This window comes from Marmota marmota, unplaced genomic scaffold (assembly GCF_001458135.2).
Source record: "Marmota marmota marmota unplaced genomic scaffold, marMar, whole genome shotgun sequence".
Classification (NCBI taxonomy): Eukaryota; Metazoa; Chordata; class Mammalia; order Rodentia; family Sciuridae; genus Marmota; species Marmota marmota.
Genome location: NW_025999880.1, coordinates 11,648,950 through 11,669,512, shown reverse-complemented (window position 1 = coordinate 11,669,512; position 20,563 = coordinate 11,648,950). Strand labels below are relative to the sequence as shown.

Genomic DNA, 20,563 nt, shown 5'->3' with positions numbered 1-20,563 from the left:
ACCACGTGACACAGACATGAGGTCGCAAGGTGGGGCACTGCCACGCGGGCCTGCCACCTCTACAGCCCACAGATGGGTACACACAGGTACACACACGCAATAACACATCCACAAGTAGATTTGCAGGCATGTAGGCGAGAGGCACGGTCACTCTCTCAGAGCTATGCTGCCTGACACAGTAGTCACCAACCCACAGAGTTACTTATATTAATGACAGTTAATAAAAGTAAGAATTGCATCCCTCAGTCACTAGTCACATTTCAAATGCTTGGTAGCCCAGGGGTTCCCGGCTACTCTATGGCACTGCCCAGGTAGAGGACCTGTCTGTCATTGCCTTCGGCTCCCCTGCCCCGGGCGGTTTTCACTGCTCTTTCTCACACTTAGTACGCCTGCGCACAGGTAAGGGGCGCCTCTCTCACATTCTTACTATTCCTTCTCCCTAATATCTACAGACTATGCACAGGGACCTGGCCTCTGGCCTGGGGAGAACAGGGTGGGATGTGGTGACATGGATGTGGAAGCAGCCTCTGGGAGCTCAGAGGGCCAATCTCAGCCTGGAGTGGACAGGGGAATGGGCAGGGACAATGGGACATTTGAACCTGGCTTGGAGCAAACAGAGAGAAGGAACATCATGTCAGGCAAAGAAAAGCCATAAAACGGGTAGTGGGTGCATATGTGGGAATCGTGGTCACCCTTTCTGGCTTGTGTGACAGATGTGGGCTGTGGAGGAGACAGTGATCCTGTTCAGGTAGGTACTGGCCAGGTAGAGTCTTGGATGTTGAGCTCAGGAAGCTTTCAGATCCCCATGGGGCCAGATGGGGATGGAGCCTGGACAGCAAGAGTCGTGGGCACCAAAGGTTTAGTTAGGTGGGGTTGCCTGGGCAGCGTGTCAGGCAGACCGACATCACCAAGCAAATGCATCGATAAACTGATCAGTAGGACCCATGCACCTCTGGATATTTTGTATGTGAGTAAGGCTTCATTTATAGGCCGTATTTTTAATTTCGTTTTTACACTGTTCTTCTATAGTAGAGGTGCTAATGATGAATTATTAAAGGCCATCATTAATGGCCATGGATACTCAATGACAGACACAGTATTGGCATTGCCAATGGATGGCCTCTGAGGACTTGTGCCTCTCTCCATAGACCTGAGGGAGGTGCACAGGTCAGCCTTCTCTTTCCTTTGAGGTTTGGGCTCTGGGATGTTGGGCGGGGGTGGGGGCAGCTGTCATCTCCCTGTCTCCCCATCTCTGGACATCCTGTTTGCTGCAGGCTTCCGACTCTCTGGATTCTCTGCTCCCCAATGATCACACGCCACTGTCCCTATTCCCCGAGATGCGGGAGCTGGCCGGCCACCTTCCCTTCAGGTTGTAAGGCAAGGGCAGCCAGGGGCAGGCAGAGGTGAGGGAAAAGAGAAGGGAGGAAGGAGAAGGAGGAAGAGAAAGCAAGAATTTGGGGAAAGCAGAGAGAGAGAGAGAGAGAGAGAGGAAGAAAAGGGCCAGAGGCAGGGCCGGGCACCTCCACAGGCTGCCAGCTCCCTACCATCTTGCATTCTGGGCATGCAGAAAACCAAGAGGGCCCTACACTGTCCTGGGGGGTAACACCTGCAGGAGTCTTAACTGAGACTCTCCAAGACCCCCAGGAGAGCAAGCAAGAGCCTTCCTTTCCCACTGTCCCCTCCCAGGTGTCCTAGCAGGCTCGGCAGACCCCTTCCTGTGCTGAACTGCTGGCTCCTTGGCGTGAAGAGGGGGTAGAGGCCAGATGTCCCTTTTCTGTTTGTCCAGGGAAAGGGTGTGCAGAGGGGCTCCCAGGTCCCCCTCAGCAGTCCCATGTCTCTCCCCCTCCTAGAACCCACAGGCAGCACCTCCTTCAGCCCAGCCCCGCAGCCCGCCCACAGTGTAGAAAGCAGATGGGTGTTCATGGGAGGGTGGGCATGAGGCCGTGCGACCCAGGATCTGAAGGGGCGTGTGCTTGTGTGTGTGTGTGTGTGTGTGTGTGCGCGTGCACACGTGCACATGTGCGTGTGTCGCTGACCTATGTAGGCTACCTGTTCAGCATTGCAGGGAAGAAGAGGAATTGGAAACCTGCAAAGAAGATTGCAAGAGAGAGAGAAATACAAGAGGAAAGAAAAAGGCTTAAGGCAGGAGAAAGGCAAGAGAGGAGGGTGAAGGGCAGGATGTAGCAGGAGTGGGCGGAGAGTAAGGGCAGGGGATGGGAGATGGGCCCACCCACTCCACCCCCTCCCCCAGGCCACCCCCTCCCCCAGCTCCCAGGGAGGAAATTAGGAGACCACTGCTGAGGTGTTTGGGTCATTTCCACATGCTTTATTCCAGCAATCAAAATAATTAAAAACATCTCAAATTATTATACACATACAAAATAGGTACAGAGTCTCATTTCCTCCCTTGCTTCCTCCCACCCTATTGGGAAAAACTGTTTTGTGCTTTGGGAAGTTGTGCTCTGAAACCCGGATGCAGGACAGACCAGTGGAGAGGTGGGGAGGATGGGGCACGGCTGCAGAAGGGGGAGGGTTTCAGAGGAGGGACAGGTCAGAGAGCGGCAGACCCAGAAGCCAGTGGAGAGAAGGCGAGAGGGAGCAGGCTGGAGCCTGGCGCTCTCTCCCTCCATGTTAAATAGCACCGTCAGAAAAAAAAAAATTCACATGAGTCCCCATCCACAAAAAAAGAAAAGGAAAAGAAAAAGAATGAGAACAAAGAATTAAAAAAGACTGAGCCAAAGGAATATTTGCTGGTCTAGGAGGCATCTCAACTTCTATAGCACCAGAGATTCCTTCCCCACCCCACCCCATCACATAGATGTAGCACCTTTGATATAAAATGGGGAGCTGCTGCCGCCCTGCCCCCATCCCTGTCCCCACACAGTTGCCCCGGTGACACAAAGACAAGAACGAGGTAGTCTTTCAGCAACACAGTTACAAGGAACAGAACAATCTCTCCCACCCAGCCCTGCGCGCATGCGTGGGGAGATTGGCATGATGTCTCTGTTCTGTTGTGGCCCTGCCTGACTCTCCTCCAAACCCAGTGAGGGGCTAGGGGCTCCCCCCCGCATGGCCCCCTTGAAAACAAAGTGGGGCGTGCTGCAGGGGACAGGGGATGCCAGAGGGTAAGGTTCCTTTGGCAGTCTGAGAACCCCAGGTCCCCCCAGGGTTTGGGGGTGCTGGGTGGGAGAAATGGGCTGGGGGCTCAGGGCCACTTAGATGTTTCCGCATTGCCTTTGGTTGCTGGGTAGACAATGCATTGTTTTCTGTGTCTTTGGGGGAGACCTGGATATGGGGAGCAGTGGAAGAGAGGCCCCAAGATGGGGTGGAGAAAGGAGTAGAAAGGGCAGCCTTGGGGTATCATAAGCCCAATGGGCAGAAAAGGACTTACCCCCACATGGGTCTTCAAGCAAGTGGACCAAGCTTCCTTTTTTAAAAACTTATTTATTTATTCTTTTTTTTTTTTTTCCCTTTGGTAAGGTTGAATGCACTTTTGGTTTTTGGTCATGTTCAGTTGGTCAAAGATAAAAACTAAGTTTGAGAGATGAATGCAAAGGAAAAAAAATATTTTCCAAAGTCCATGTGAAATTGTCTCCCATTTTTTGAATTTTGGAGGGATTTCAGTTTGGGTTGTTTGTCTGTTTCCAGAATGGGGAGAAAGTGGGCTGGGTGGGAGGGAGCCAGGTTGGAGTGGAGGGAGTTTACACGAAGCAGGCAGGGCCAATGTCCATGCCGAATTCCTGGTCTGGGGCGCCAATGTCCAAGGGGGCCACATCGATGATGGGCAGGCGGGAGGTCTTGGTGGTTTTGTATTCGATGATTGTCTTGCCCCAGGCTCCGGTGTGACTCTGGAGTGAGGGGAGGTAAAGGGAGAGGGCCATTACACATGGGGACAATGGACGGAGGGGAGCCACCCTGCCCCCAAAGTCAAGGCCCAAAGGGGCGGGGCCCTGCCAGAGCCTGGGGTCTTACCGTGCAGCCGTCATAGATGGTGCTGTAGGTGAAGCGGCTGTTGCCCTCGCCCCGGAGTTCGATCTCGTTGGAGCCCTGGAGGAGCAGGGACTTCTTGAGGTTGCCAGTCTGCTGGTCCATGTAGGCCACGCTGTTCTTGCAGTGGTAGGTGATGTTCTGGGAGGCCTCCGTGGACATCAGGCGCAGGAAGGTCAGTTGGATGGCCACATCAGCAGGGTCGGAGCCCTCGCTGCCATACTCGAACTGTGGGGCAGGAGAGAGAGTGAAGAGTGAGTGACCACATGGGGGCCTCTAGTCCCTGGCCTCCCTGCTCCTGAGTCTTTTCCCAGAGTATTCCCAACTAACTCCCTCCATCCTCCTACCCTTGAGAACTAGGGATTGAACCCAAGAGTGATACCCCCAGCCCTTTTTAAAAAATTTAATTATGACTCAGGGTCTTGCTAATTCCCCAGGCTGCTCTCAAACTTAGAATCCTCCTGCCTCAGCCTCCTGAGTCTCTGGGATTATAGGTGTGCAACATGGCACCCAGTCCAACTAACTTTTCTGTCAAGAAGGGTGTCACTTGCCCCTGGGGAAGACTTTGTCCACTCCAGGATTTCTCCCTCCTAACTTGGCTAGCCCATCTCCTGAAAGTGGTTCTAGGGTCCAGCTCACGCACCTGGAATCCACCGGTCATGCTCTCGCCGAACCAGACATGCCTCTTTTCCTTGTGGTTGTTGCTGATGTACCAGTTCTTCTGGGCCACGGTGGGCTGGGTGGGGTACACACAGGTCTCACCTGTCTCCATGTTGCAGAAGACCTTAATGGCATCCAGGTTGCAGCCTTGGTTGGGGTCAATCCAGTACTCTCCTGCAGTGGGGCAGGACAAATAGTTAGGGGAGGTGGGTGGCCAGTAACATATGGGAGGTGGGACACAGATGGCAGGAGACAGAGATAATGGGCAGCCGGGGCTCTCACCGCTCTTCCAGTCAGAGTGGCACATCTTGAGGTCCCGGCAGGTGCGGGCAGGGTTCTTGCGGCTGCCTTCAGGGCTGCGGATGTTCTCGATCTGCTGGCTCAGGCTCTTGAGGGTTGTGTCCACTTCAAGATCACGGTCACGGACCACATTGGCATCATCAGCCCGGTAGTAGCGGCCATCACCAGCCTTCTCTTGAGGTGGCTGGGGCATGAAGCTGAAGTCAAAACCACCGCTGGGAGGACCAGGGGGACCAGGGGGTCCAGGAGGGCCGGGGGGACCCTGCACAGAAACAGAGGAGATCAGCCGTTACCAGTGTGTCCGGGGACTCTTGGGGCTGGAGAACCATGAGGCAGAGAGGGTGGGGCTACTTACAACAGGACCAGCATCACCAGTGCGACCGCGAGGTCCAGGGGGACCAATTGGGCCTGGAAGACCGTTGAGTCCATCTTTGCCAGGAGAACCAGCAGAGCCGGGGGGACCCTGGAGGGGGAGAAAACCATTGCAGAAAACCGGCTGGAGAGCCCAGGGCCACCCCACCAAGAAGCCCGCCACTGTCCCTGCTGGCTCTGATTCCCGTGGCTCACAGGGCCAGTCTCACCTCTGACCCTAAGCAGCAGCCTCACTGGTTTCCACGGCTGTGCCAGGAGACAATATGTGGGGGACGGAGTGAGCAGTGGGGAGAAGACTTTCAGGATCCTTTTCCCTCCCCCATTCCTTGTCCCTGGGGAACTCAGGGATGCCTATGTCCCTGGCAAAGGGCCCCGAGGTGAGCCTGGACTGGGGTTCCAGGCGGAGGAAATGAAAAGCATGACTTACACGAGGACCAGCAGGACCAGAAGCTCCAGAGGGACCTTGTTCACCAGGAGAGCCCTGAAAGGTAGAAGCAAGGGAGGTTCGGGCCCCGCGTGGATCACAGGCCACCTGGTGTGTGGCTGGGGAGGTGAGGGGCAGTGTGGGCAGCCCCTTCCGCATTCTGGAAGTCTAGCCCCAGGCTGTCCCCGTATGCTGAGACCTCTCCCACAATCCCTCTCTGTGCACCTCTCTCCCTCCGGGAAGCTACTTGGAAATGCCCCAAATCTTCAAACTTGAGTCCTCACTAGGGAGGTAACAGAATGTCTATCCAGAGGGAGAGAGTGGGGCACAGGTTTCCTGGCTCCCATCACTCAGTACAGCCTGGGCAGATGACAGAGGAGGTGCAAAGGCAGCGGGGGACTGGGGGTGGGGGCCGTTGTGCATACTCACAGGAGGGCCAGGAGGACCCTGGAGACCGGAGAAGCCACGGTGACCCTTTATGCCTCTGTCGCCCTGTTCGCCTGTCTCACCCTTGTCACCACGGGGGCCTTGAGGTCCCTAGGAGAGAGGAGGGGCCAGGCCGTCAGGTGGAAGTTCTGTTGGTGCTCAGTGAGGGCATTGTCCATATCCGGGCGAGGGTACGGAGGGCATGGGGGTTGTCATGGTACTTACAGCGGGACCACGGGCACCAGCGGGGCCGATGGGACCAGCAGGACCAGCAGGACCCTGGGGAGAGCAGAGAGAGCATTAGATGCTGGCCAGGAGATGCCGAGGCTGAGACCTCCCCTCAGCTGGGTCCCTCCACTGTGGCTCTCTCTCTTGACTCCCAGACGAACCTCCCCAGAGCCAGGCTTCGTGTGAGCTGGGGTAAACCCCATTCCTCGGGGGAGACGGGGGTCTTGTCTGGAGAGGGGTCTCGAGGTCAGTTTTTCCAGGGAGGCTGGGGGCCTAGACATCTTACAAGACCTCTCTTCCCGCAGCCCAAGGAAGGGAGCTGTCTATCCCCAGGCCTGGAAGGCCCTGGCCTGAGCTGAGCCCAGCTACTTACAGTCTCACCACGATCGCCACTCTTGCCAGCAGGGCCAACGGGGCCGGGAGCACCAGGAGCACCAGGAGCACCAGGGGGTCCAGCAGGGCCAGTCTCACCACGGTCACCCTAGGAGGGGAGAGCAGGGGCATGTGGCCCAGTCCCAGCTGAAGGGGCCAGGCTGGGCGGGTCAGTGGCAGGGGCGGCAGGCAGGGCTGCAGCTCTCTTACCTTGGGGCCAGGAGAGCCATCTCGACCAGGGGATCCTTCAGCACCAGGAGCTCCCTGAAGAGAAAGGGGAGAGAGGTGAGTCCACCAGGAAGAAAGCTCAGGACAGACCCACAGGCCCTGCTGTGGACACTGGCTCAGAGGCTAGGGACTGCTCACCTCACGTCCAGATTCACCAGGGGGTCCAGCTAATCCAGGGGGTCCCATGGGGCCAGGGGGGCCACGTTCACCACTTGCTCCAGAAGGACCTTGTTTGCCGGGCTCACCCTAAGAGAAAGGAAAGAGTCAGGCCAGAGACAGGGTGTGGGGGCTGAGACCATCTCTGTCAGATCTGTCTTCCTTGGTCCCCACCCCTACCCAGTACCCTTCAAGTCCTAGGATGGTTCTTGAGGACTCTAAGATGAGGGGGCACTTACCGAGGGGCCAGGAAGACCAGGGAAGCCTCTTTCTCCTCTTTGACCAGGCAGACCAACCACACCACGCTGTCCAGCAATACCCTGAGGTCCAGGGGTACCAGGAGCACCCTGTGGGAGGCAGAGGTGGGTGAGGTGCCTCACGGAGACACAGGGTCCACTCCCCAGCTCTGGACACGCCCCAGAGCCTCAGAATTCTTAGCTGGCACTCACAGCAGGTCCGTCAGCACCAGGGGATCCTTTTTCACCAGCAGGGCCAGGGGGACCAGGGGGACCAACTTCACCAGGACGTCCAGCGGGACCAGTCTCACCACGGGGACCTTTGCCGCCTTCTTTGCCAGCAGGGCCAGGAGGACCAGGGGGTCCAGCATTTCCCTGGATGAGGACAGGAGGGGCTGTCAGACTCCTGTGACTTCTGAAGCATCAGAGAGGCCTCAGTGGAGCCCGCCATCCTCCTGACAGAGTGCCCCTGCCGCCCCGGCTCCACACGGATACTCACAGAGGGGCCAGGGGGACCGACTCGGCCAGCAGCACCAGGGAAACCAGTAGCACCCTGGTAAGAAAGAACACAGCACAGTCAGGAGAACTGTCACCTCACCTGGCCCAGCCCCCTCGGAACACTGGCTCTGGGGAGGCTCCGTGGAGAGGCTGGTGATACTCACAGGGGGACCCGCGCTGCCGCGAGCACCTTTGGGTCCAGGAGCACCAACGTTACCCTGCAAGAAAGAGCAGAGGTGTGAGGTCCACGCCAGCCTCGGGTCCAAGGCTGCTGGCAGCTTCACTAGCAGGGTGTAAGGTACTCACAATGGGGCCGGGGGGCCCAGCGGGTCCAGCAGGGCCAGGAGGACCGGCATCGCCTTTAGCACCAGCATCTCCAGGTTCACCTTTAGCACCAGGTTGACCATCAGCACCCTAGGGAAGAGAGAGAGCAGTGAGCGGAGAAGATACAGCCACAGCGGGGCAGGGAGGGCCTCTGGGCTGGCGGGGACAGCGACGAGAGCAGGGAGATGCTTGGGCGGGAGATGATCCCTCTCCACCTTTCTCCTCGGACTCTCTGTCCTCATTCAGTCACCCAGGGTCCCATGATCCATGTCCCAGTTGGTGATAGGGAATGAAGGGGATCTTGATACTCACAGGGGGGCCAGCGAAGCCAGCAGGACCAGGGGGACCAGGTTCACCACGATCTCCCTGGAAGGAAAGGAGGCGAATGGGAAAGATGTCACAACGTGGGGAAAGGTGGAAAGTAGAAAAGGGAGGGGACCGTGAAGAGGGACAAAAAGAAGGCAGATGGCAGAGGGCTGAGCACGGGTCTTAACAGGTGCTTCTGTACTTACAGGGGCGCCACGGGCTCCGGTGGGGCCAGCAGGGCCGCTGGGACCAGTTTCACCCTGAGAGGCAAAGACAAGAAGCTCATGGTCAGGGGCCATACAGAGTGCTCCCGGCAGAGGAGCCCAGGAGAGCCTCCCCCCACTGGTCCCTCCAGCTTCCTAGGCCACTCACTTGGTACAGCAGGACCTGCCTACCCCTCAGAGCCCTGCCCAGGCTTGCTGGGGAAGGTGTGTTAGGAAAGAAGAGGAAGAGGTGGCCACTCACCTTGTCACCAGGAGCACCAGCGGGACCAGGAGGACCAATGGGGCCAGTCAGACCACGGACGCCATCTTTGCCAGGAGAACCATCAGCACCTTTGGGACCAGCATCACCCTAAAGACAGGGAAAAGCCTGAGACTTCCAGTGTGGGGCCAGGAGGTACGTGTAGCATTCTGCTTTTGTCCGGGAGCCCTGAGAGGCCCTAGCCAGCTCTGCACCACTCTGCCCGTGCTGAGGATACAAGATTCATTCTGGGGGGCGGGGAGGGCCTGTCTGTGGATGTGGGCAGAACGTAGGTGAAGAGGCCCCTGACTCACTCAGGGGATGAATAAGGAGGCCTCCATCAAGGACATGTCCCACCTGTCATCACTATAGTGACTCATGGGGAAAAGGGACAGGATTGAAGTCAGAGGATTTGCCAGTAAAGGAGAGAGAGGGGAAGGAGGGAGAATTAAGGGCAAGAGGGAAAGACCCCAGGAGAAGGAGAGATGCTGAGGGATCCAAAGCAGGAGGAGAGACGGGAGCCAGGAGGCTCACGGGAAGTGGAAGCTGAACTTACTCTGTCTCCCTTGGGGCCTGGAAGACCAGCTGCACCACGTTCGCCAGGCATTCCCTGAAGACCAGGGGCACCCTGGCTTCCGGGAGCTCCAGGAGCACCAGCATCACCCTAAATGACAACCAAGAAGACTGGAGTGAGACCCAGTGCCCCAAAATGGGTCACAAGCCCTGAGCCCCTCTTGACATCTCCCAGACTTGGTCCTAAGGCCAAAGACAGGCGTCAGCTAAGAGGAAAGACTCAGAGCTGAGGCTGGAGGCTGAGTGCAGCACCCCCACTCCCATATCCCAGTGTCACCCTGCCCTCACCTTGGCACCATCGTTGCCAGGAGCACCGTTGGACCCACGAGGACCAGCAGGACCAGGGGGACCTTGCACACCACGCTCACCAGGGAAACCTCTCTCGCCCTAGAGGGGAAGGAAGGCCATGAGATGGCTGCTCCAGAGACAGGCCCAGCCCAGGCCCAGCGCATGGAGGCAGGAGCAGGGAGAGAGAGTCTACTTACTCTTGCTCCAGAGGGACCAGGGGCACCAAGATCTCCAGGAACACCCTGAGGGAGAGAGGGAGAGTGACAGTGAGCACAACCCACTAGGGTTCTCCCCACAAGAAAGAACTCCTGTCCCTGTTCCTGGAGGCTGGCCCTTGGGGCCCTTGAGTAGAGATGAACTTCTCAGTATGGAACTGGGAGTTTCCCCAAGATTTGTCAAAGACCTCCCTTCTTCCCAGAATGGCAATCAGAAGGCTTGAGGGAAAGCCAGAGTGTTCCAGCAACTCATTAAAAATGTCACCCAGCCTAGGAGCCATGCAGCTCCTTATAGACTATATCATATAGCACCCACATCCCTCTGTGTAGCTCCCTTCAAGATAGGAAGTCCTTTTGGGTATTTACCCTTAATCCCTCTAGCCTCTGGTCATCTAATTTAGCTAGGGGCTGTGGCCTATTCCTCTGTATTTCCTGCATTCCTCATACCTCTGGCCAGTTGCTACTACTTACCTGTTCACCAGGTTTGCCTGCTTCACCGGGAGGACCAGCGGGGCCAGGGAGACCCTGTAAGTGGGAAATAGAGAGGGAAGAAGAAGGTTTAGAGTCTGGAAAAGAACAAGGAGGCCCCCCTCACCAAATCCCTTTTACCACCATGTGGCCTCACCTGGAATCCAGGGGAGCCAGCAGGACCTTGTTCACCTCTCTCACCAGCGGGACCCTGTCATGGAGGGAACACTGTGGTCATGGGAAGGCCGAGAAGAGGAGGGGTCTCCTTTCCCTATCCCTAGGCCTCCCAGTCAGGGACACTTACAGCAGGGCCGGGGGGTCCCTGAGCTCCTGCTTCTCCATCTTTGCCAGCAGGACCCTGTGGGGAGAAGGTGAAGAACTCAGGTGGCAGCAGCCGGAAAGGGTGTAGTGGGCAGTGGGCAGTGGGCGGGGCCTGGGGCTCCCAGACACAGCAGTCTCCCTAGGGGCTCATAGATCAGCCAGGTGACTGGCTGCGGGTACAGACTTCTGTGTCCCTCCTGCGGGGAGGGGCAGGGATGGGAAGGAGCTAGAGACTGAAAGGAGAGACTTACAACAGCGCCAGGGGGTCCAGGAACACCACGCTCTCCAGCTTTGCCAGGTTCTCCCTGTGCAGAAGGGGGTCAGAGTTGAGGCCCAAGGAGGGGAAACTTTTTTGTATCAGGGATTGAACTCAGGGGTGCTTAACCACTGAGCCACATCCCCAGCCCTTTTTATCTTTTATTTAGAGACAGGGTCTTGCTAAGTTGCTTAGGGCCTTACTAAATTGCTGAGGCTGGCTTTGAACTTGTGATCCTCCTGCTTCAGCCTCATGAGCCACTGGGATTATAGACATGCATCTATAATCCTTTTCTAAGGGGTTTTCTTTTTGAAAAGGCCAACAGGCAGGCTCTGTTCACAGGTGGCGGTCCCCTGGGGAGTGCTTTGCTGGTTTTTAGTGCTTGGTCCCTTAGCTCCCTGCCACTCCCCAAGATGCCCTCTCAGTCCCCTCCTTTTCCCCCTTGCTTTCCTTCTCCCTGTTATATGCTTGCCGTGATCTGAACTGCAAAGGGCTTTTATCTCCTCTGGGATCTCCTTATGAACCCCCCAAAAGATCAAATTTTGGGGCCACTATCATAAAAGGACCATGCTTTCTGTGGAGCGAAGGCACCAATGATACTTATTTCCAGGGGCAGAGCAATGCTCGAGGTGCCAGGATGAGTCACTCTACGTCACACAGCAAGTCATCAGAGTTGGGCCTAGAGTCCAAGGCTCTTGCCTCTGGGGTGTGTCTGTCCCTGGCACTGAATACTTACAGCAGCACCTTTAGGTCCAGGGAATCCCATCACACCAGCCTGACCACGGGCACCAGGGGGACCTGGGGGTCCAGGACGACCATCTTGACCAGCGGGACCCTGAGGGTGGGAAACATGGTGGTGTTGAGGACAGAACGGAGGCAGACGGGAGGCTGGAGATGGGTAGAGGCCTCAGGGGTGGCATACTTACAGGGGGGCCAGTTTTGCCATCAGGACCAGGGCTGCCAGGGCTTCCAGTCAGACCCTAGTGGGAAAGCAGAGGTGTGAATGGTGGGAGGAAGGACACCAAGAGCCGGCCAGGGGGGCTCCTCCAGAGTGCTCCTCCCAGACCCTATAGAAGGCAGGGTCCTGGCTGAGCTGGGCTGGAGGGCTGGGGTCTCACCTTGGCACCAGGCAGGCCAGCTTCACCAGGGCGACCAGCTTCACCAGGAGAACCTTTGGGACCAGCAGGGCCAGGAGAACCACGTTCACCAGCAGGACCCTGGTGGGGAGGAAGTCACAGGAAGCATGAGGTCTTGAGCTGGGCCTGGTTCCTATGGGCCAGTGGGTGCTTCCTTCCAGCAGGGGCGGGCAGGTGGGCTTTGAGGGGCATTGCTTGGGAAGGGGCAGCAGCCACAGTGGGGAGATCATGACCATGGGGTGGCGCTGGGAGGGAGGTGATGGCCAGGGAGTGGTGGGCCAGCCTCCCAGCAGTGAAGAGAGGTTACCTTGGGACCAGCGACACCATCTGCACCAGGGAAACCACGGCTACCAGGTCCACCCTGCAGAAGGAGAAGAGGCCGGTGAGCCCAGAGTCACAGTCCAGGGCACCAGCTGGGCGCTGGGGGCAGAGAAGGGGAAAGCACTTACACGCTCGCCAGGGGGTCCAGGCAGGCCAGCAGGTCCAGGTTCACCTCGGGCTCCTCGCTTTCCTTCTTCTCCAGCAGGGCCAGGGGGTCCTTGAACACCAGTGGGGCCCTGGAGCAGGCAGGGAAGGTGACGTTGATGAGGAGCCATCCTGGTGCCAGCCCTGGAGCCTGAGGCTGAGCCTCCAGCACCAGGGCCTCCCCAACAGACAAGGGGCACCCGCCCTGCCCGGATCTCCCTCAAGGGGTCGCAGGGCAGGAGTGTTGGTGTGGGACTTACGGGTTCTCCTTTGGCACCAGTGTCTCCTTTGTTGCCAGGAGCACCAGGTTCACCCTGTGTGGGAGAAGGAGAGGATGAGCTGAGGGCCAAGTGGCGTGCGTCTTCATGCTCCCCACAGGGGGTGCTCTGGAGTCAGTGCTCTGGAGAGGTGTGGACTTACGCTGTTACCCTTGGGACCAGGAGGACCGCTGGGGCCCTGGGGTCCAGAGGGGCCTCGGGCACCAGGGAAGCCAGGAGCGCCAGCAATACCGGGAGCACCCTGTGAAAGGCAAGACACACAGTTGAGTAAAGGACTGGAGGGCAGAGGCGGGGGGAGGTGGGCGTCAGGGGAGCCCTGAGACCTGGCAGGATACTTACGTTGGCACCTTTAGCACCAGGTTGTCCATCAGCACCAGGGTTTCCCTGTGGCACAGAGAAAGGAGGGTGAGCAAGAGGAAATGTCTCTAAGGTTGGAAAATGGCTCAGGGGACACTAAGAGGTGACACTTACAGCGGGACCAGCAGCACCAGCAGGGCCAGGGGGGCCAGGCTCACCACGAACACCCTGGGGACCTTCAGAGCCTCGGGCTCCTTGGGGACCAGCTTCACCCTGGATCAGAGGGAAGGTCACATCAGAGACCATACAGGGGAACCCAACCTTACCTCTGGATGGTGAGGGGCAGGGGGCAGGGCAGGGGGAGGAGAGACAGGGACAGGAGACCAAGAATGAGGACTCTAGGATCTGGGAAGTGGACATCAGGACAAAGGTGTTGATATTGTTTCCCTCTTGCTTCTCTGGATTCCTCTGGTTTGGGGAGCAGGGAGACAGCCATCCCTTGGCCAGTGAGAATAGTGTTCAGAGGAGGGCAGGGGTCTCACCTTAGCACCAACAGCACCAGGGAAACCAGGAGGACCAGCGGGGCCAGTGGGACCCTGTGAATGAAACGGAGGCATTAGCAAGAGGAAGAGTCAAATGCTGGGACAGAAGAGGTGTCAGACCCTCACGGCCCACTGCTGGTTCCAGAACCAAGAGCCAACACAGAGACCCTCCCTGTTCCCAGGCCTTAAGTCCAAGGGCCATACTCACAGGAGGACCAGCAGCACCAGTAGCACCATCATTTCCACGTGCACCCTGCAAGAGAGAGGGGAAGCCCCGGTTATGTCCACTGAGTGCTGGCCAGTCCCTGTAGATTTGGGGGAACACTGTCCACAGCCTAGGGAATCCCCCAAGGATCCAGGAATACTTACAGCAGGGCCAGGGGCTCCAGGGCGACCTCTCTCACCAGGCAGACCACGGGGGCCCTAACAACCAAACCAAGAGAAGCCGAGTGAGATGGAAGTCAACCTCCTGGCCCCCCAAGCCGCCATCTTTCCCCAGTACCCAGCTCCTCTTCCCTCGAGAACTGTACACATTCACTCACCATCTGGCCAGGGGCTCCATTTTCACCAGGGCTACCAGGCTCACCCTACAGGACAGAGAATAGAGTGAGGAATTCATGCATGGTGGGACTGGGAAGGGGAGGCAGGGGACCTGGACATTCCCACAGCCTCTTACCTTGGGACCAGCAGGACCAGCATCTCCCTTGGCACCATCCAAACCACTGAAACCCTAATATAGGAAAGAGGCCCAAAGTGAGATCCTGTGGAGGAGGTAGACCACCTTGACACCCACCCAGATCTGAAAAGGAGCTTCAGGAGGCCACCAGAGCCATTCCTCTGTCTCTGAGCTAGACTAAACCCCAAATGGCCCAATATCCCTCCAGTTTCTTTACTGGGATTTCATCCCCATGGAAGGAAATTCTTTCACATATCTACCCCCCACACCCCTTGGGATTTCTGTAGCTGCCACCCACCAAGATGCACACCAGGATCTGTTGGGGAAGGGGCAGGAATGATAGAAGGTCCAGGACTTTGGGAGCTTAGATGACCCAAAGGGGACTTACTCTGTGTCCCTTCATTCCAGGGAGGCCAGCTGTTCCAGGCAATCCACGAGCACCCTGGAGAGAAAAGCAAAGGAGATAAGGAAAAACCATTAGAATAACTTTCATAACACTGAAAGTTTTCCAAAGGCACAGATGCAGTGATGTGGAGGGGTCTGGCCTCAACCCCTTACTCACTCACCTGAGGCCCAGGAGGTCCACGCTCACCAGGACGACCAGGTTTGCCAGCTTCACCCTGGAGGGAGAGAAAAGACCGTCATGCCAAGGTCCTGGGGCTGAGAAAGTGTGGAAGGTCTCAGTCTTCTTGAGATTGCTGAAGGTCAGGTTAGGGGTCCCAAATCTTTCTTTGAATCTAGAGCTCAGTTTAGATCTACCATGAACACCTTTCTTTGGTGACATTTGGGTCCCTCCAGAACTTTTTTTTTTTTTTTCTGAAACCAGCATTTTAATCTCATCTTCTTTGCCCCCAGATCACTTAAACCTGAGAAAGTCAGAGGGATAGGGGGATCCCTTTAAAATGACTGGGGGAGGGGAGGAAGAGTCACCCATTCTAGGGAAAGCATCATTAAAATGTAAGTCATTGTTCAAGAGCAATCTTGGGCATGACAGTGGAGGGTGGCAGGGGACTTGTCTTTCTTCCTCTGGGCATTAGCCCCAAAGGTGATGGGGGGCACCCTGGTAGAGATTACAGGACCCAACCCATGGAGGCCATGGGGTCAGATGGCATCTTCTCACTAGGGCTACTTACATCATCTCCGTTCTTGCCAGGGGGGCCAGGGGGACCTCGGGGACCCATGGGACCCTAGAAGAGATAGAAGGAGAGGTGGTTAGAATCTCCAGGACAAGGAAAAAAAAGAAGGGGAAGGTTCAGATTAGAAGGAGGTGATGAGGTGGTCCCCAGGTGAGGGTCGTTTTAAGGGAGAAGTCCGTGTTGGCAGAGGAGGGTGTGTCGGTGGGGAGAGTGCTTACTGAAGCTCCAGGCTCGCCGGGCTCACCAGGGGGGCCTTGGAAACCTTGGGGACCCTGGAGAATAAGGAGAGAGGGATGAGGTCAGAAGGGCAGGTGTCTGCCAAGCTGTCCCCATGTCACCAAAAACTCTCTGAGCCCCTTCTCTGCCCTCATCCAAATCTCCCCACCAAAAGTCCAAAGCCCAAGATGGAATATGAAGATCTCTTGGATACTCACAGGTGCGCCAGGAGGGCCAGGGAGACCACGAGGACCAGAGGGACCCTAGAAGAAAGGAGGCTGTGGTGAGACTTCTGTAGGAAAACACAATGTGGAAGAAGTCTTGCTATCCCCCTTTTGCCCCATTGGGAGCATAGTTGTCATGTAGCCTTTCTAGACGCTGAGGCCCCAAAGGTGGTAGCCTTTACTTCCCAAGCCTTCTTGCCACCCCCATATGCCTATATCTCTGGCCCATCTCCTCTGGATCCCAGTCCTCTTCTGTCATCTCTGCTCCCCCTGGTGGCTCACCATGGGGCCAGGCACGGACACTCCAGCTGATTTTTCATCATAGCCATAAGACATTTGGGAAGCGAAGTTCTGGAAAAAATAAAAGAGAGAGAGAGAATGCATGAGAAATCAGCACAGGACAGGAAACTGAAAAGCAGAAAACACATCCAATAATGGGACAAACTGACAACATGTGCTTCCCCTTGTGATGTTCTGTCAGACAACAACATTGCTTATGAGATTTTCCTACCCAAAATGCATCTCCAGAATCTAATATAATCATACAAATTAGGGGGACAGATTAACAAAATGACTGGCCTTTAGAAAACTTTCAGTGTTATGAAAGACCCAGGAAATAGTCTCAGGAATAGTCTACATTCATGGGAATTAAAGAGATATGATGATTAAGTGCAATTCATGATCCTGGAGAAAAAAAAATGCTATAAAAGACATTGTTGGGATATTGGTAAAAATTGGACTGTATATGAGATAATCATTTTGGATCGATGTTAAATTTAATCATTGTGCTATGGTCACATAAGAAAATGTTCTTGTTGAGAAAATAGCTCTGGAATATTTAGAAGCAAAGGGACATCATGTCAGCAACCTATCCTCAAATGGTTCAGAAAAAAATACTGACATTATGTATATATGGAAATTGATAAAGCAGATGTGACTAAGTGTGATAGTTATATGAAAATTCTCTGCACTAATCTTGCAATTCTTCTGTTAAGTTTGAGACTATCTCAAAATACAAAGTTATGTCATCTGCCAACAACAACAACAAAATAGTAGGGAGGGGGGCACATGTGGCCTTCGGGGAGAGACTTGATTCTCCACTTACTCCTCCAAGGCCAGGGGGTCCAGGGGGTCCAGGGGGTCCGGGAGGCCCGGGAAGTCCAGGATTTCCAGGGATGCCATCTCGTCCAGGGGGGCCTGCGGGTCCCTGTAAGGGGACAAGGGCGGGGCCGGGGTGAGCGCAGGCAGAAGCCACGCCCACTCTAGCCTCCCGAAGCCCAGGGAATCCACCGGCTTACCCTTGGGCCGCGGGGGCCAGTGTCTCCCTTGGGTCCCTGTGGGGTTGGGAGAGAAGAAACAAGAGGCCGGTTAGAAAGGAGAGGACAGTGAGGATGGACAGATGGACTTGACGGCAACAGTAAAGAGCCCAGGATTACCTCAACTCCTGTGAGGTCTTGGTCCGTGGGTGATGCTGGGGGAGAAGAGGCACAGTTAGAGGTGGTTTGCCAACGATGCTCCCGGTGGCAAAAGCCTCCGAGAAGCAGAGCGAGGGAGTGGCCCAGACCTCCCCTAGGCCAAGGCCTGAACCATACCGGCGTCGTCGGGGCAGACAGGACAGCACTCGCCAGGGGGGATTTGGCCTCCCGGACACTTGGCGTCATTAGGACAGACCACTTCGTCGCACATCACTTCGCCGTTGTGGCACAGGCAGATCTGGCAGGGCGTGGGTTTCCAGACATCGTTATGAGCGCGCCTGAGGCCGTTCTGTATGCAGTCGACTCCTGGGACTGGATAAGGGGGAGAAGACGCGGGCTGTCAGCGGCACCCGAGACCCTTGCCTCTCATCTCGGGGCACCAGGGACCCCAGATCTACACGCCCTTTCCCTCTACGAAGCACATTTCGATTTTCCATTCCCGCCTCCTTCCCCCTACCCCACTGTCTCCCAAGTTCTTAAAAGCTCCGCATCAGCGTCGGTGACAGCGCGAGGCCCCCTGGCCAGGGCGGCTAGCCAGTAACTCTTTCCAGTTCTCAGGAATTTAAACAAAGCTCGAGGCCGGGGTTGCTTCCAACTCCAACCTCAGTCCACGGGCGCTGAAGCCAAGTGAAATAAAAAGCCATGGCGGGGGGTGGGGGCGGGTAGTTGGGGCCGCATCCAGAGGGCAGGCTGTGGGGAGTGGTTTGGCGTAGAGACCAGAAGAGGGGGTGGGAGGAGAGAAGGGAGGTCCAGCCCTCATTCCGCCCTCATTCCTTGGGCAGGTGGGATGGCGTAGGCGGAGCCAGAGTAGGGTGGGGCGACTTTTAGCGGCGTCCCGCCCAGAGACTTGAAATGTTCCCCTAAAAGTAGGATACATCCTAACCCCCGGCTCTCAAATATCTTAAAATCTTGTTTTCGGGGCTAACATCAACCCCCCCAAAACCAACCAGTGCTTCCGGGTCACTCTTTAGCCACAGAACCCAAAGATCTCAAATAATGAAATTAGCCAGGCCCATCGCGCTAGCATCTACTTAGACGGTCACTAGGTGGCGGGCAACGCTAAGCAAAGGGAACGGGGAGGGGCCAATTTCCCTGGACTGGCTACTTGTTTTAGAAGCAGGGGTTACCCATCACTAGATTTATTTTCCAGTTCTAGAACTGGGGTCTACGCCTGGCAATAACCCAGTTTCTTCCAACTCCCTCTCCCTTGCGGGAAAGTGCGGGACCCAGAAGCGCAGCGTTTAGCATTAATCAGCAGGGGGCGCAAGGACGCCGCCCTGCCAAGTCCGCGCCAAACTTTCTGTCCTCCAACCCGCCCACTCCGCACATCCCATCCCCCAGCAGCCCAGCACCCCCGCGGTCCCAGGAAAACTGTCTAGCCTGTGCAGAAGGCAAACAATCTTTCCTTATGAATCATCCCACCGCCTTCCCGATCGCTTTTACATCTTGGGCTCCAAACCTTAGTTCGGCATCCCTATCTCACCTTCCCCATCTTCGACGTGATCTGCCCGTACCCGCGCCCAGATCCCCACTTTCCCCGTTGTGCTCCACAGTGCACGCTCGGGATTTCCTCCTGTACCGTCTCAAAACGTGCTCTATTCTCACGTTCCACTCCCGGGAAGTGTTCATCCCAACCTCCACCCCAGGGTAAAGTCCCTCTTCTCCCAGGGTGCTGAAGAAGAGCCCCCGCCATGTCCCTTCTATCTCTGAGTTTCCAAAGCATCCCGAGTCTCTGTTTAAGCCCTGGATCAGGCTTAGGGCGCGGTACCAAGTAGCCTTGGACTCCCAAAAGTTTGGAACTTACTGTCTCCCTCTTGGTCATTGACCTCGCCTTCCGTTTGGCCGTGCGTCAGGAGGGCGGTGGCCGCTAAGAGGAGCAGGAGCCGGAGGTCCACAAAGCTGAACATGTCTAGACCCTAGACATGTAGACTCTTTGCGGCTGGGGTGGGGGGTTAGCGACGGCTCATGCGTGGCCTCACACTCCGCGTGCCTCCTGCTCCGACCCCAAGGAGAAACTCCCGTCTGCTCCGACAACTGGCCCGGGCCCCTTTTATACGGTCCTGATGGAGTGCTGGGAGGAACCCTGCCCCTTAGAGAGGGGGAGCGGGCCGCCCGTCCCCCAGCCAATCAGAGCCGCCTGGCCCGGCCCCCAATTTGGAACGAAGAGGGGGAGGAGGAGGGAAACGAAAGGAAGGGAGTCCACCCGACGTCTCCCCCCTTTGCAGCTCTGCCTCCCCAGCCCCCCAGCCCAGCCTGGGCCAGAGGTGCTGCTGCTGGAGTGTTGCTGGGTCCTCAGTAGAGTGGGGGCTAAAGAATGGATAGGGATGCCCCTTGCCTTTCTTCCCAGGACCTCCAATCTGGAGGAAGTTGAACTGGAAAGCTGAGTGGGGAGCCTTCCAAAGGTGGAGGGGTTGGGGGTGTTTAGGAGAGGGTCTTCCTGACCATACCTCATTAACTCTCCTCCTAGCCTTGGCAAGAGCTAAGGAATGGGTCTAGAGTGGCTAGCGAGGAGCCTCTACTGAACAGAAGAAACAGGGAATACAAAATATGGGCCCGTTATGGGGGTACCTCCTGGTGTGTCTGAGGGTATGGAAGTTAGGAATATTTGAGGACTAAATTAGATATTCCTTTATAGACTTTAGGAATCAGATACTTGGAGGGGATGCTGGCAAGGTATTTTAAAAAATGTTTTTACATTTATTTATTTATTTATAGGGTGTCGGTTCTTCCTCCATGTCTGAAGTTCCAAGACAGCCTAAGACGACCATCCTCCTTTCCCCAGGCATGATGGAGTGGGTTGGGGTGGAGAGGCTGAGGTGCAGGGTGAGAAACTTGGCTGTGTCTCTCCAGAAGGAAGTTTGGTGTTGGGTGATGGGGCAGGGCAGCAGGGTAGGGGTGGGGGAGTACTTGGGACTCAGAGGTGTGGAGAAGGCTTTGCAGTCCCTTACAACTCACTCCCCTGGCTGGAACTGGGGGATGAGTATGTAGGGAAACGAGGCCTATGATCATTGATAACTT

At 56.3% G+C, this 20,563-nt stretch overlaps 1 protein-coding gene across 5 annotated transcripts in view; it reads right to left on the bottom strand.

Moving 5' to 3' along the window:
* Col1a1 (collagen type I alpha 1 chain) overlaps window positions 1-19,586 on the bottom strand; it is a 33,120-nt gene extending 13,534 nt beyond the window's left edge. For 2 of the 5 annotated variants that reach the window (XM_048789165.1, XM_048789166.1), the window contains exons 1-48: window positions 19,350-19,586; window positions 17,663-17,857; window positions 17,507-17,541; window positions 17,369-17,404; window positions 17,176-17,277; window positions 16,353-16,421; window positions 16,065-16,109; window positions 15,849-15,902; window positions 15,628-15,681; window positions 15,061-15,114; window positions 14,883-14,936; window positions 14,495-14,548; window positions 14,361-14,405; window positions 14,188-14,241; window positions 14,027-14,071; window positions 13,819-13,872; window positions 13,451-13,549; window positions 13,319-13,363; window positions 13,122-13,220; window positions 12,962-13,015; window positions 12,686-12,793; window positions 12,544-12,597; window positions 12,219-12,317; window positions 12,027-12,080; window positions 11,837-11,935; window positions 11,096-11,149; window positions 10,828-10,881; window positions 10,681-10,734; window positions 10,527-10,580; window positions 10,038-10,082; window positions 9,841-9,939; window positions 9,536-9,643; window positions 8,983-9,090; window positions 8,724-8,777; window positions 8,524-8,577; window positions 8,194-8,301; window positions 8,052-8,105; window positions 7,889-7,942; window positions 7,603-7,764; window positions 7,393-7,500; window positions 7,136-7,243; window positions 6,980-7,033; window positions 6,771-6,878; window positions 6,395-6,448; window positions 6,173-6,280; window positions 5,747-5,800; window positions 5,303-5,410; window positions 4,930-5,209 (exon numbers count right to left, since the gene is read on the bottom strand). In XM_048789165.1, coding sequence (XP_048645122.1) covers window positions 4,930-5,209; window positions 5,303-5,410; window positions 5,747-5,800; window positions 6,173-6,280; window positions 6,395-6,448; window positions 6,771-6,878; window positions 6,980-7,033; window positions 7,136-7,243; window positions 7,393-7,500; window positions 7,603-7,764; window positions 7,889-7,942; window positions 8,052-8,105; window positions 8,194-8,301; window positions 8,524-8,577; window positions 8,724-8,777; window positions 8,983-9,090; window positions 9,536-9,643; window positions 9,841-9,939; window positions 10,038-10,082; window positions 10,527-10,580; window positions 10,681-10,734; window positions 10,828-10,881; window positions 11,096-11,149; window positions 11,837-11,935; window positions 12,027-12,080; window positions 12,219-12,317; window positions 12,544-12,597; window positions 12,686-12,793; window positions 12,962-13,015; window positions 13,122-13,220; window positions 13,319-13,363; window positions 13,451-13,549; window positions 13,819-13,872; window positions 14,027-14,071; window positions 14,188-14,241; window positions 14,361-14,405; window positions 14,495-14,548; window positions 14,883-14,936; window positions 15,061-15,114; window positions 15,628-15,681; window positions 15,849-15,902; window positions 16,065-16,109; window positions 16,353-16,421; window positions 17,176-17,277; window positions 17,369-17,404; window positions 17,507-17,541; window positions 17,663-17,857; window positions 19,350-19,452 — 3,808 coding nt within the window. In that variant the 5' untranslated portion in view covers window positions 19,453-19,586. Of the gene's footprint in view, window positions 1-3,424; window positions 3,849-3,972; window positions 4,216-4,630; window positions 4,822-4,929; window positions 5,210-5,302; window positions 5,411-5,746; window positions 5,801-6,172; window positions 6,281-6,394; window positions 6,449-6,770; window positions 6,879-6,979; window positions 7,034-7,135; window positions 7,244-7,392; window positions 7,501-7,602; window positions 7,765-7,888; window positions 7,943-8,051; window positions 8,106-8,193; window positions 8,302-8,523; window positions 8,578-8,723; window positions 8,778-8,982; window positions 9,091-9,535; window positions 9,644-9,840; window positions 9,940-10,037; window positions 10,083-10,526; window positions 10,581-10,680; window positions 10,735-10,827; window positions 10,882-11,095; window positions 11,150-11,836; window positions 11,936-12,026; window positions 12,081-12,218; window positions 12,318-12,543; window positions 12,598-12,685; window positions 12,794-12,961; window positions 13,016-13,121; window positions 13,221-13,318; window positions 13,364-13,450; window positions 13,550-13,818; window positions 13,873-14,026; window positions 14,072-14,187; window positions 14,242-14,360; window positions 14,406-14,494; window positions 14,549-14,882; window positions 14,937-15,060; window positions 15,115-15,627; window positions 15,682-15,848; window positions 15,903-16,064; window positions 16,110-16,352; window positions 16,422-17,175; window positions 17,278-17,368; window positions 17,405-17,506; window positions 17,542-17,662; window positions 17,858-18,007; window positions 18,015-19,349 lie in introns of those variants that run through there. The other 3 variants (XM_015495489.2, XM_048789164.1, XM_015495490.2) reach the window with 3 other exon arrangements.
* Window positions 19,587-20,563: the final 977 nt, after the last annotated feature.